The 12,675-nt window shown below is 38.6% G+C and overlaps 1 protein-coding gene across 4 annotated transcripts; it reads right to left on the reverse strand.

The window, feature by feature from the left end:
* tdrkh (tudor and KH domain containing) lies at positions 1-11,211 on the reverse strand. 4 transcript variants are annotated; one of them, XM_046854599.1, is made up of 15 exons: positions 11,058-11,211; positions 8,684-8,842; positions 8,216-8,307; positions 7,847-8,039; positions 7,617-7,756; positions 6,663-6,969; positions 6,272-6,438; positions 6,006-6,181; positions 5,847-5,911; positions 5,608-5,759; positions 5,390-5,503; positions 4,416-4,470; positions 2,571-3,617; positions 1,401-1,488; positions 1-420 (listed from the first exon to the last, which is right to left on the reverse strand). In XM_046854599.1, the coding sequence occupies exons 2-14, from the start codon at positions 8,808-8,810 to the stop codon at positions 1,433-1,435; spliced, it is 2,691 nt and encodes an 896-aa protein (XP_046710555.1). In that variant the 5' UTR covers positions 8,811-8,842; positions 11,058-11,211; the 3' UTR covers positions 1-420; positions 1,401-1,432. The 4 variants fall into 4 exon arrangements, with proteins under 4 accessions (XP_046710555.1, XP_046710554.1, XP_046710557.1 ...); XM_046854598.1 differs by having other exon boundaries at positions 8,216-8,322; XM_046854601.1 differs by lacking the exon at positions 2,571-3,617.
* Positions 11,212-12,675: the final 1,464 nt, after the last annotated feature.

A 12,675-nucleotide genomic window follows, 5' to 3' on the forward strand; every position in this document is an offset into this window, starting at 1 on the left:
TCAATAAAGAACAATACTGTATTTTTATTATATTCATATACTTAGAATCTGTTCACAAGCATGTTATTTAACCCTAAAATGTACAACATGAATAACAAAAGGTACAGTAAATGAATAGCAAATTATTCCAAACAACTTCCATAAATACTATTTCATCACCCAAGTGCACAACTGGAATAATACTGAGGTTCCTGGTCGTAGCTCGCACTTTTCCTGAGCATCTATTCATCTGGTCATCAGTTAATTCTTCTCGAGTAGATCAGTACAAAGTGAGGAAAACAATATCAGTAATGTTGACAGTAACTCTAGAACATACAACAAAGTGACAAATAGAAATAAACAAAACACATAACACAGTGAGATAAGGCTTGTTTTTTGCAGAAATATGAGGTCCATGCCAGCAGTGTTTCCAGGGGGTCTCTGAAAGGGGGGAAAAAAAAACAAAAACATTCAAATCGCAATCATAATTTAAATCTAAACCTATTTAATTGCATATGCAAGGAAGAAAAACATTGCATTGTCCTATTAAAGGAAAACAAGCCATGACAGCATGATGGTGATTTGTTTCTAGTAACAGACCTCTGGATGGGCTTTTATCTCTTTGTTTTACAAAAGTTTGCCATAGATTGTTTTTATTTTCATTAAATTGTTCTTTTTAACCTGATGAAAGTTCTGTTTGTAGTTAGTTCCTGTTTTATGTTACGCATAACTTAAATAAGCTATAAAATGCCATTTCTTGAGAAATGAATAAGATATAAACATGCAACATACAAACAGTAATAGACACTTTATGGCCAAAAGTATGAGGACGCATGACCATCATACCCACATTTGGTTTCTTCCTCAAACTGTTGCAACAAAATAAGTGAACAACATTAGTGAATATTTTGTTTGCTGCAGCATTAATTTCACTTTCAATGGTTATAAGCCCAAAACCTGTTCCAGCATGTGCACAAAGTGAAATCCATTAAGAGCCCTGACCTCCAACCCACTGAACCCTTCTGGGATAAACTGGAACACGCTGTATGTACCAGGCATCACTAAACGAGCCGGTGCCAGGCATCACTAAAGAGCAAGTCCCTACAGGCACGGTCCAACATTGAGAGAAAAGTCTTCTCAGAAGTGTGGAGGTTATTTTGACAACATACGGTAATCTCCATCTGGAACTGGATGTCCATCAAGTACATGCGAGTGTAATGGTCAGATGCCCGCAGATGTTTGGTGACATAGTGCGTTAAAATGTGTGCATTAGCATAGACCTTGGATTTACCTTGTATCTGTCACTGCTGTGAGAAAAATAGTAAATAAATAAACAAATAATACTTCTGACCAATCAAATTCAATACATCACTGTTGTATAAACAGGGCCAAAACACTACATGAAACATTGTTGGTCTTACCAATATGAACACACATTGACTTTGGTCTTTAATCAGTTAAACTCGTCTTCAAGTACGTCGTCTACACTTCCAGATATTGAGGCGACTTCTGCATGAGAGAAAACAAACAATCAACATAGAATTCCCAGTGACAAATAATCCGTCAATTCTGTGCACCACATAAACACTGTATTGTGATTCCCATACTCCACTTTTCTGTGAGTTTTATTTTTTTATGCACCTGTGAGAAAAACCCCAACAACCACCTCTTCCATTTACAGTGAGCTGTGTTCTTTTCAGTTGAGAATCAGAACATTGTATTTCATCCCAATCTCCGACCACCACAAGTGTAGCATATGTACTCTGTACTTCAGCTAAAACTGTAGTTTACATTATTTTGTCTGTTCACACATGAAAAGCATGAAACATGATAAAACAGCAGGTAAATAGCCTCAAGTATTTTGTATTTCTCTAGTATTTGAAAGTTGGATGAGATATCTGTGGTAAAACTTTTACTCAAAACCTTTATTAGGTTAAACTGGACAAATCTCCAGCTGGGGTGTAAAAATTACGCAATAATTAACAGTCCAAACTTCTCCAACAGCTATCAAGTGGGAAGGCTGACACCTTCATATACGCTCTTGTGGAGGGAAGTAGGGAAAATGGATATTCATAGCAAATTCAAGCTTTTTTTGGGGTCTGATATATTAAAAGCTCTCAATAGCTTCGAACATGATGCATAGTGTGTTTATTTTAAGTTAAAATGGGTTCAACATTTTCAGACTTAGCATTTAAATTATTTGACAATAATTCATGGATTTAGTTACAAAGTATATCAAATACTAATACAAAATAGAAGGTTAATAAAAATGGTTTTAAATACACCCTTTCCATGTTAAAATTAGCTAATGAAATTCCAACCAGCTGGGACTGCATGAGAGTCTAAATAGTTTGGTTTTATAAGCTGTATTATTAATGGACTGATTCAGTCAAAAACCTTTTCAATTTGAATTTTTTTATTTATAAGGTTTCACCATTTTATCACTATTACTACAAGCAAGTAAACAGGAAGTATGAGGAAAACTTAAAATCCTGCTCTGTGGTAATCACACATGCTACAGGTGTGGTGTTTAGAGATTAGACTTAAATACACTAGTATGCCTTCAAAATGATCCATTAAACCAGTGGCACCTCTTGCTGATACGTCTCCACTGTTCACCTTCTTGTTTTCAAGTTCCAGGACCTTGTCTATATCCCCAGCTTCTTCACAGAGCTCCTCCTTCTCCTCGTTTTCTCTTAAACCTTCAGCAAGTTGTTCACTCGGTGCTTTCGTATTTTTTGTTAATGCCTGTTGCTCTTTTAATTTAGTCTTGGATGGAGAATAATTTGAATCATGAACTCCTTTATCAAAGGGGTCAGACGGCGATTTGGTAACACCGATGTAAATGACATCGCTCTCGTCACTGGTGCAAGCACTACAATTTTGGAGAGAGTTGCTTGGTTCAGATGGATCGTCAATCATTTCGGCATCATCACCACTTGACGATTGGTCAGAGCTTAAATGGATTACAGAGGAGGAAATCACAGGGGGCATGTCCTCAGACTCAGTCAGACAGGAGGAAGAAGAGGAGGACGTTGGGCAGAAGGACGAGGAAGCTGTGGATGATGTGGGCATAGTGGTGTTGAGCGATGCATCAGAGGAGTCCTGGGAAGACGTAAGGTAATACCAGACACCTCTTATTCCATCACTACTGTTGCTGCTGCTACACACGCACTCACTGCAGGTACTGGCGGAAGATTCCGGTTCCAGCGGCTCTGAAGATGACGTGACATCGCTGTTGCTGGAGTAAGTCCCTAGGAAGACGTTGTCACTCAGACTGACCGATTCCAGTGCTGATGTCACTACATCTACAGCAGACGAGGAGGATGTGGTGACCGAGGAAAACTCTTGCAAAGGCTTTACTTTTGTTTCTGATGGAAGGTCTGAGAAACTCATGAGGCTCTGGTGAGGAACAAGTCTTGGATCCGAGCCAAGTGGAGACAGCACTGAGCCTGAGGACTCGATAAGATGGCTGACCAGCTCACTCAGGCTTAATGATGGTGTGGAGTAAAGAAGCGATGGAGGCATGAGGTTGTCTGAGGAATTCTGATCTACATCAGCTCGTTCCACATCTACAAAGCTGGGGTAGCTCGAAGAAGACCACGTCAACTGCTTTGTCACTGATAGATATGTTGAACCTTAACACATGATTCTAAAATAGTTATTCATAATTTGACATGTAATCTCACAGAATTAAGTCTAACAGTTTTATAGGTGATGATTGCATGTGACATGTTCCTCTCTGGCTGTATAGTGCGAGTTATAATTTAACTTTAACATTCAAATTCTGGATCCATTTCTCACAAGCAGCTCTTACACATGGATATATACTTAGTTTCTCACACTATCACAACTGAGTGATATTTGATTTCACAGATTTTTTTTTCTTTTAATAAAAACAGGTTAAAACCCTCAAAATGTCATGAGGAATATTACAGAATGTGCACCTCTAGGAGTTAAAAATGGGTATGTGCCTAAATTAATATATAAAAACAAAAGTTTGCAATTTACACAATTGATTTATTATAAGATTAACAGGAAATAAGTATTAGTGAGACAAAAGGCAGTCAAGTTTTTCCTCTTAGTTTCAGAGATACCTGTATGAGCAATAAAATTGCATGGTGTATGTCATATGCTATGAAACTACATTTATTTATGATTATTCTGCTGTATTTAACTATCAATGAGAGTGCAGATAATATAATTCAAATACGTTTTATAACTTTAAATGTTATAAAAGTTAGTTTTGCATTTTACCCTGTTGTTGTTAGAATGGGTCAGTTTAGTAATATAGATAAGCTAGCTAGTCGTTTTTTAAGTCTGGGCTCAAGTCCAATCCAGTTTCTATTCCAATCTAATTTAGCAGTAAAGACTACCTTGGTTAAGACCTGTTGGTTTTTTTACCAGGGCCTGAAGTAAACTCTTTTGACACTAACCTGATAAGCTTATGCAGGACATACTCAACTCTGAGGTGGCTCCGGTCATGTCATCCTGTAGATAAGAAAGACGACATTATTAGTTGGATGTTTGGAGGAAAGAACAATTAAACGGCAACAAATAAATTTTTCTGTTACAGGGTTTTGTTCGGTGCAGAATACAATCCTTTTTACATGCGGAACAGAGTTAAAATCTGGGTTCCCTCAGGAACCTAATAGAACATACACATTATCAGGGGTATAAAGAATAACGAGTTAGTGCAGTTACTGTGGTTACTGGCACGGAAATAAGATTTGTTTTGCACATGCACTAAAATGCTAAAGAATCCTATGCGCTAGTGTTAGTCGCTAGCAACTCCCTGGTTGGCTAGCACAATCGATTCTTTAGCGTTTTATGTACAGCTTCAAGAATTTCTCTTAAAAGGAGAAAATCCTGACAATTCCGCATATTGAGGGAGTGAATGACTGAAGGATGGAAGAAATTAAGACATTTGTGAAAGTACGCTGAAATAAGTAAAACAGTTTAGATCATATCTTTAGAAAATTTAATATTAAATGTAAAACACACCCTCTCGCTCTCCCACACACACACACCTGCATTACCCAAATGGGGTATAACATATGTAAACTATTCAATTGGAAATTTTCATTGATTACATTTCATTTAATCAATTTAATTTGTGCCAATTTATTCGATTACTCAATTTAAATCATATTTATTATATTTCTTTTTTTTATATTATAAAATATTATTTCAATATTATTTAACCAAGCAAGCATTTTATACATTTTTTTTGTAAATTTAAAACTGTTGACTAATGTTATTAATAAGCTGTTAATTAAAAATGAAAGCAATTTTATATTTTGCATTTCTTCCTATATATATATATATATATATATATATATATATATATATATATATATATATATATATATATATATATATATATATATATATATATATTTTTTTTTACCAGCAACTTCTGCAGAGATCTTGGCTCATCGTGATCTCCTCTCAGCCCACTTCCCTCATCCTGACAGCTCACTGCATGGCCTAAGCGAATCAACTCTTCACCCAGATCCAGAGCCTTAAACACACACATGTATAGGGAGAATAATTATGTAAAATGATTGTTTCTATGATGTGTTTTTTGTCAAAACAGTACATAAGGGACAATTATTTTCCTCTGACCTTTCCATGGCTGTTGTCATACAGCTTTACACTGGGCCAGGAGGACATCTCAGTGTGTGAGTAACTGCACAGTTTGGCTAGTAAAGGCTTCCACTGTGCACAGTATGCCATTCTCTCAAAGTCATCCAGGGCTTCCTCTGACCAAAACTCTCCTAAAACCCAATGTGTAGATGTTTTAATTTGAATAATTAATCTGAAATTACATACAATGTACAGTCAATTCACACATGAATGCTGACCTGCAGGATGCACTTCTGCCAGGCTGCACTCAATGGCTTGGAAGGGCAAGCTCAAAAAATCACTCCTAAAAACAGTAACAGCACAGAAATGATCAGTTTGACCCCGGTAGATATCGGCACACAGAGATCATCAGATGCTGGACCTTCACTCGTTCTGACCTCAGGCTGCGTAACTGATCCCGTGGAAGTGCTCCGTTGTCCCCGAAGTCCACATAGTACAAATCAACCAGACCAGAGCTCAGGACGCCCAACACACGAGCTCGGTTCCACGTGCTTTGGTCCTTATAAGGAGCAGCCACAATGTCCCCTACAACTATAGCCTCCACTCTGTGCTCCTAGACAGCATGAACAATTTCCAGTTAGGGGTTTTCCATACTAATTAGTATATTTATGAAAGGAAACAAGCAAAAATGCTGTAAACTCACGTGTAAGGTGTCGCCATTATAGAAACGGCTCATCTCAGTAGTCAGTTTGTCCAGCTGAAGTGATCGGACACCTATAATCTGGATCCAGAAGTGTTGGGGATTTTCTGAAGCAGACACATATACCTCTAAATGCTCACCAGGCTGGAAGCTCAGGTCAGGACTTGGGACTGGCAGGAGGAAATATGAAATGAAATACTGAAATGTACCCAATTGTATAATTTACAATATGAATGCAGTAAACTATTTAGTGCCATTTAAATGTCAATGTAGGTGCTGGAATGGTAATATTTAATATTATATATTAGGTCACATTCTACATACACACGGCACTCTATGAGGGGAAAACCCCCTAAAACAAACATTCTCAGCTATTAATTTTTACTGTACTTACTTTCAAATTTTGAGTACTCTAATGGTGAAACTGGTGAGAAGATCTCCTCTGATCGTAGTGAATTTTCTGTTGTGTAGTCCCCGCTGCTGGCAAACCCATTAGAGCCACTGGCCTGAACAAGTCTCACTTCAGTCAGTGGAGTGAGCAGATCATCTTCATTCATGTGCAGCATGAGCTCGCTGACTGGGCCTTGATGTCTTTGGACTGACTCTGATTCTGGGGCTTTTCTTTTCTCACGCAGGGCAGATGACTGGCTGATGCGTTTTCGTACCATCTCATTCTCCATCACCTTCTCCATGATCATGTCCTTTAAAAAAAAATTTTTATTAAATAAAAAAAAAAAAAAAGCATTCAAACTGAATTCCTAAGAATGAATTTTTTTAAAGGAATAATTCACATTTGGATGTGCATTCATTACTACATTTGTAGCGTGTGATTACCACAAACAAGCAGGTTTCCCTGTTCTAAGAAACAAACTGATTTCTCAGAACTCTCATCTATGAGCAGCTGCTGCTCCTGTCATGGAAAGTTGCTCCAAAGATGGAACCCTTAATGAAATCTACAAAAGAACAGCTTTGTTGACTTTCCCTGATGTTGGTCTCAAAATAACTGATTAAAAATAAATAAATAAATAAATAAATAAATAAAAAGCCTGTTGTATTTTTTTTATTCTTGTTATACTGTATAACAAAGTATTTTCAAATATTCTTTAGACTGCTCTTAGACTTGCATTATAAAAGTGTCTCTGAGTATTTTGGAAATATTTAGTCTGCAGTAACTGATACATGCTGCACATGTGGTGAAACAGTCGTAGTCATGCTAAACGATGTGTACTGAAACGCTATATTTCCCTTGCCCCGTATTCTGCAGGTACACATTAAGTACCTGCAGAAACCTTGTTTCACTTTTATTTAGGATACGTCAAACTTTTTATTGAGCATACAACCGCCTTACCTTAGCACGCTGTACTTCTTGGCGTGTTCCCGTGATCATAACCTCACCCTTTTCCTCCAAGCTGCGACCTCGCTCACGTGGGCAGGTCACCCGAGCTCCGGAAGTTCGGCTAATCAACTTCAGGGTCTCGCCTCCACGACCTATCACACAAAGCCTCCCATATTAGTCTATTGACATTAACGCAGATAAACAATAATAAAATACATACAATGTTTAAAAAATAAACGGACCTATGATTCGCCCAAAGGCGGTCTGGGGCACTTCTAAAACATCATCTATGAGCTCGCTGTCATTGGCCAGTCTCTCCAGAGCACATCTAGCCAAAAGGTTCTGCTGTGTTGTGCCCTGGAGCAAGAAGCACACAGTGCTCCGATCCTCTGAATTCGCTAACAAGTTCACCTGAGCTCCTGACTTCTGGCTTACCTAAACAAACAAACAAACAAACAAACAAAAACAATCAATCAATCCAACATTTTCAACCAATCAAATGTAAATCTACAGTAAAGGTGAAATGTAAGGATAGCAAGCTAATAAAATGTTCCAATATTACAAATGGCTATGTAAAACGTAGAGAGAAAAATCAGGAAAGAAAAACTCACTAGATCCAGAAAGGTGCTCTGGTGCCTTGCGATAGATCTGTACACTTCGAGGGGCAAGGAGAACCTGGACTGTTCCGTATCTGGCTCTTGAGCTACAGAGCGGAAAACTAGGGTTTGATAATTTTAATTACAATTACTTATATTATTCAAATCTATCATAAATAAAAATCGAATTAGACAGATGTAGCTTGTCATTAAGAAAGATTTAATCATTAGGAATCATGTACAGGGTGATCATTTGAAATTACTTTAATGGACATTTCCATTAACTAGTTTTGTTTTATTCTTTTAATTTTTTTACACTGAGGAGTGACAATAATTCTGGAGCTGGCTGTAAGCTATAACAAACCACAGAACTGTGGCCCAAAAAGCAACGAATGCACTATGAAAGAGATGAACAATTACTCCACTAAAATAACACATCATTATAATAAACCTGAGTCATCAGCGAATGTAATTCTCTCTCACCACTGCTGCTCCGAATGTGACGATACAAGATGTAGCCCACTGTGGCCCCGACAGAAAGACCTGCAGCCAGCGCCACCTTCTTCCCTGAGCTCAGGCTCTTCCACGGCCCCTCCTGCACCACTGCCATTTAACTGTGCTGAGCCGTGCACTGGACCGAACCTGACACCGAGAGAAACAGCATTAATCTGTGTGTAGTGGAATTTCCATAACAAATGCATCACAATGTTCAAAACTGGACACAACACCATTTTTGACTATTTCTACTTTTGTCGCCTCCTCACGTCGTATTTTCCCCCTAGTGCACCTTGTATTGGAATGCAAAAACAAAGAGTTTGAGAAGAATGAGAAAACATCTTGTATGAGTTTGCTGGCTGCTGGCATGTACCTTTGGGTTTGTATTATTAGATGATCTCCTTAAAATAACAGGCGTGCAGCTCAGATGAAGCTGGACTATTCCACTTCTCATAGCTTCCTTGTTTTTTCTCCCTATTAGCAGCCTGTTTTTGGTTGTCAGACCTGCACAAGATTGTTGTGAACTTCAAGCAGGTATGGAGGTGAAAACCAAACTAGCAGTGTGAAGTTTTTATGCATAACAGTCCATAAGACAAAACACCTTGTTGATGAGAGAAGTCAAAAACGCACTGGTTCAAGCGGACATGAAGGCTACAGAATCTCAGATTCCCACTCTGTCCAATTATGGTAAGGCTTCTCAAAATGCACAACACACCAAGCCTTAGGGCAAATGGCTACAACAGCAGAAAACCATGTCCACGTCTGAAGCTGCAGTAGGCACAGGCTCAACAAAACTTGACAGTTAAAAACTGGAAAAAGTAGCCTGGTCTGCTTACTCTTGATTTCTTCTGATTCATGCAGATGGTACGGTCAGAATTTGACACCAACAAAATTAGTCTATTATCGGAACTCGCCTTGTGTTAACAGTCTCGCCTGGTGGAGGTGGTGTAATGGTGTGGGGAACGCTTCCTGGCATACTTATAGAAGACCATTATGATGTGGTAAAACATGAGTTTCAAAGCAGAAAGAAATGCACCAAAAAAAAAAAAAAAATTAAATCAGCTCAAACTGCCTGGTACAATCATGTGAACATTGACCAGAATTCCAAAGAAATGTTTCAAAAACTTGTAGAATCCATGCCATGAAAAATTTAAGGTGGTTTTGTTCTCAAAACCACCTTAAATTTTTCATGGCATGGATTCTACAAGTTTTTGAAACATTTCTTTGGAATTCTGGTCAATGTTCACTTCTGGTCAATGTTCACTTATAAGCGGCCTCTCACCTGCTTATAAGCCACCCAGATTATGCAGATTTTAGTCCACCACTTCCACTGGTTTCTAAAAGTGGAAGCCCCCATGGAAATCATAACTTAATGGGCAGAATAAGGTGAACACCTGACCAGGACACCCCTATGTTTTTGTTGTCAGGTGTTCCAAAGCCCTGGGTATTAATACAGTGTTTAACTCCTGCATTTCTTCACTCTTCTGAGAAGATTTTTCACAATTGTTTCCTTCAGCTGAAAGAGCATTAATAAAGTCAGGCCCTGATGTCAGGTGAGGAGGTCTGGCATGTACTCAGCATCTCAAATTTATCCCAAGGATGTTCAGCAGGTTTGAGGTCAGAGTTCAATCCAGATAAAGTTCTTCTATATATTCACGGAGCTTCCTTTGTCCACCAGAGCTTTTTCAGTCTGGTGCATGTCTAGGAGACCTAATTTCAAGAGAAACGGTAATGCTACAGAATACAAAGGCATTCTGGACAAATCAACAGATTTGAACACATGATCATCGTGACTATATGTGGTTCGCTCAGACAGTCTGAAGAATTATGTAAAGGGTTCCCTGTCTGGGGGAAAAAAAAGGTTTGAGAACCCCTGAGATACTTTATACTACCTGGACAGTCTCCTGTATGCTAGCTGATCTACCTGGTAAAGGTTTGCTATTTTAATAAGCAGATGCATCCCATATTCTACACATCTACAATAAATCATATGACTGAACTGCTTTTTCGAAAGGTTGGTAAAGAAGCCAAGGAGAAACACCTGGAATGTATTGTTATGAGGATAAAGACAGTACTGCAATAGAGTCCTTCTAATAAAGTGGCAACACTATATACAATGTAAATCTCAGGGCGAATTTATGCAATATAAGTTATTTATCCAAAATACAGAACTGGATGACTATTTTACACAAATAAAATGCATATGGCGAATATGAAGCATGAAACTGCAAACAAACACGCATGCATGCACGCGCACACGCAGAGGGCTAGTCACCTTCACAGCCTGCCGAATTTCAAACTACACACTAAACTTATAAAGCAAACACAATATAAAAACATTTAACACACGCACTATAATTACCTTTCAAATAAGTGGAAATGAAACTCGCAGCCTTCCAAGGTTTAGCAAACGCTCATAACCTTCTGACCATGAATCAGATGACTTGCTTGCTAACAACTGTATGTCTGTGGTTCAGCCTGGAATTGCACGCAGCTGATTGGCTGAGATTTGGTAGGTCAAACCTCGATAGCCAATCACGAGCCGAGCTGGAAGGAACGCTTGCAATGTGGCCCCCACACGCTCAGATATATTGGGACACCGCGGACGAGCGGAGACGAGACAGACGACAGATAACACACACACACACACACACACACACACACACACACACACACACACACATATATATATATATATATATATATATATATATATATATATAAATATATATATATGCAGAGAAGGGACATGGGGTATATCGTTAGTGAAGGACGACATGCAGGTAGTTGGTGTGTTGGTGTGAAAGAGGCAGATGTAGAGGACAGAGGGTAGGGAGACGGATGATCCGCTGTGGCGACCCCTAATGGGAGCAGCCAAAAGAAGATATAAAAATACATATGTGATATATCGTGGTACAACATTTAAAGGACAAGTCACACTCACAATAAACACTACAGCAAAATGATGTATTCATTTATTATAATCATAAATTATATTATTTAAAAAAAAGATACATTTTAGTCCTGAGGCACCATTGACCAGTGATGCTGTTGCGTTCTTGTTTCCGAATCTACCGGAACGTGACTCAATCGAAGACCACTCTGTGCAGCTGAAGATGGTTCCACATGAACAGCCTACAGATCTATAAAGTGACTGAGCAACTAAACAACTATGAGGATGAATATGTAATAAACACAAATACTACTACAATGGCTTAGGACTGCAGTTTGCATGACCAGTTCCGTATTTCAGCACCAATCTATGAACAGCACACGTCAATAATGATGGATCTATACTTAAACATTCTGTGTGACCAGACATTAAACATAAAACTTAAGTAACAAGTAAATTCATATTTGTAACAATCTCCATTTACGCTGATCAGGCATAACATTATGACCACCTGCCTAATATTGTGTTGGTTCCCTTTTTTGCTGCCAAAACACTTCTGACCCGTCGAACTGCTCAGCAATTTGAGCTACAGGAGCTCGTCTATTAGATCGGACCACACGGGTCAGCCTTCCCTCCCCACGTGCAGCAATGAGCCTGGTCCGCCCATGACCCTGTTGTCGGTTCACCACTGTTCCTTCTCTGGACCACTTTTGAGAGACACTGACCACTGCAGGCCGGGAACATCCCACAAGAACTGCAGTTTTGAAGATGCTCTGACCCAGTCGTCTAGACGTCACTATTTGGCTCTTGTCAATCTCGCTCAAATCCTTACGCTTGCCCATTTTTCCTGCTTCTAACACGTCAACTTTAAGAATAAAATGTTCACTTGCTGCCTAATATTTCCCACCCACTAACAGGTGCAATGTTGAATAGATAATCAGTGTTCTTCACTTATCAGTGCTCATAAAGTTACGCCTGATCGGTGTATATTTAATACAAAACAAAACATCTGTTTCCCAATTAAGATATTTATTAAAAGATCACAAATCAATTGGCAAAAAATAAAAATCAATGACATCTTAAAAAT

The sequence above is a fragment of the Silurus meridionalis genome, chromosome 7 (assembly GCF_014805685.1).
Source record: "Silurus meridionalis isolate SWU-2019-XX chromosome 7, ASM1480568v1, whole genome shotgun sequence".
NCBI lineage: Eukaryota > Metazoa > Chordata > Actinopteri > Siluriformes > Siluridae > Silurus > Silurus meridionalis.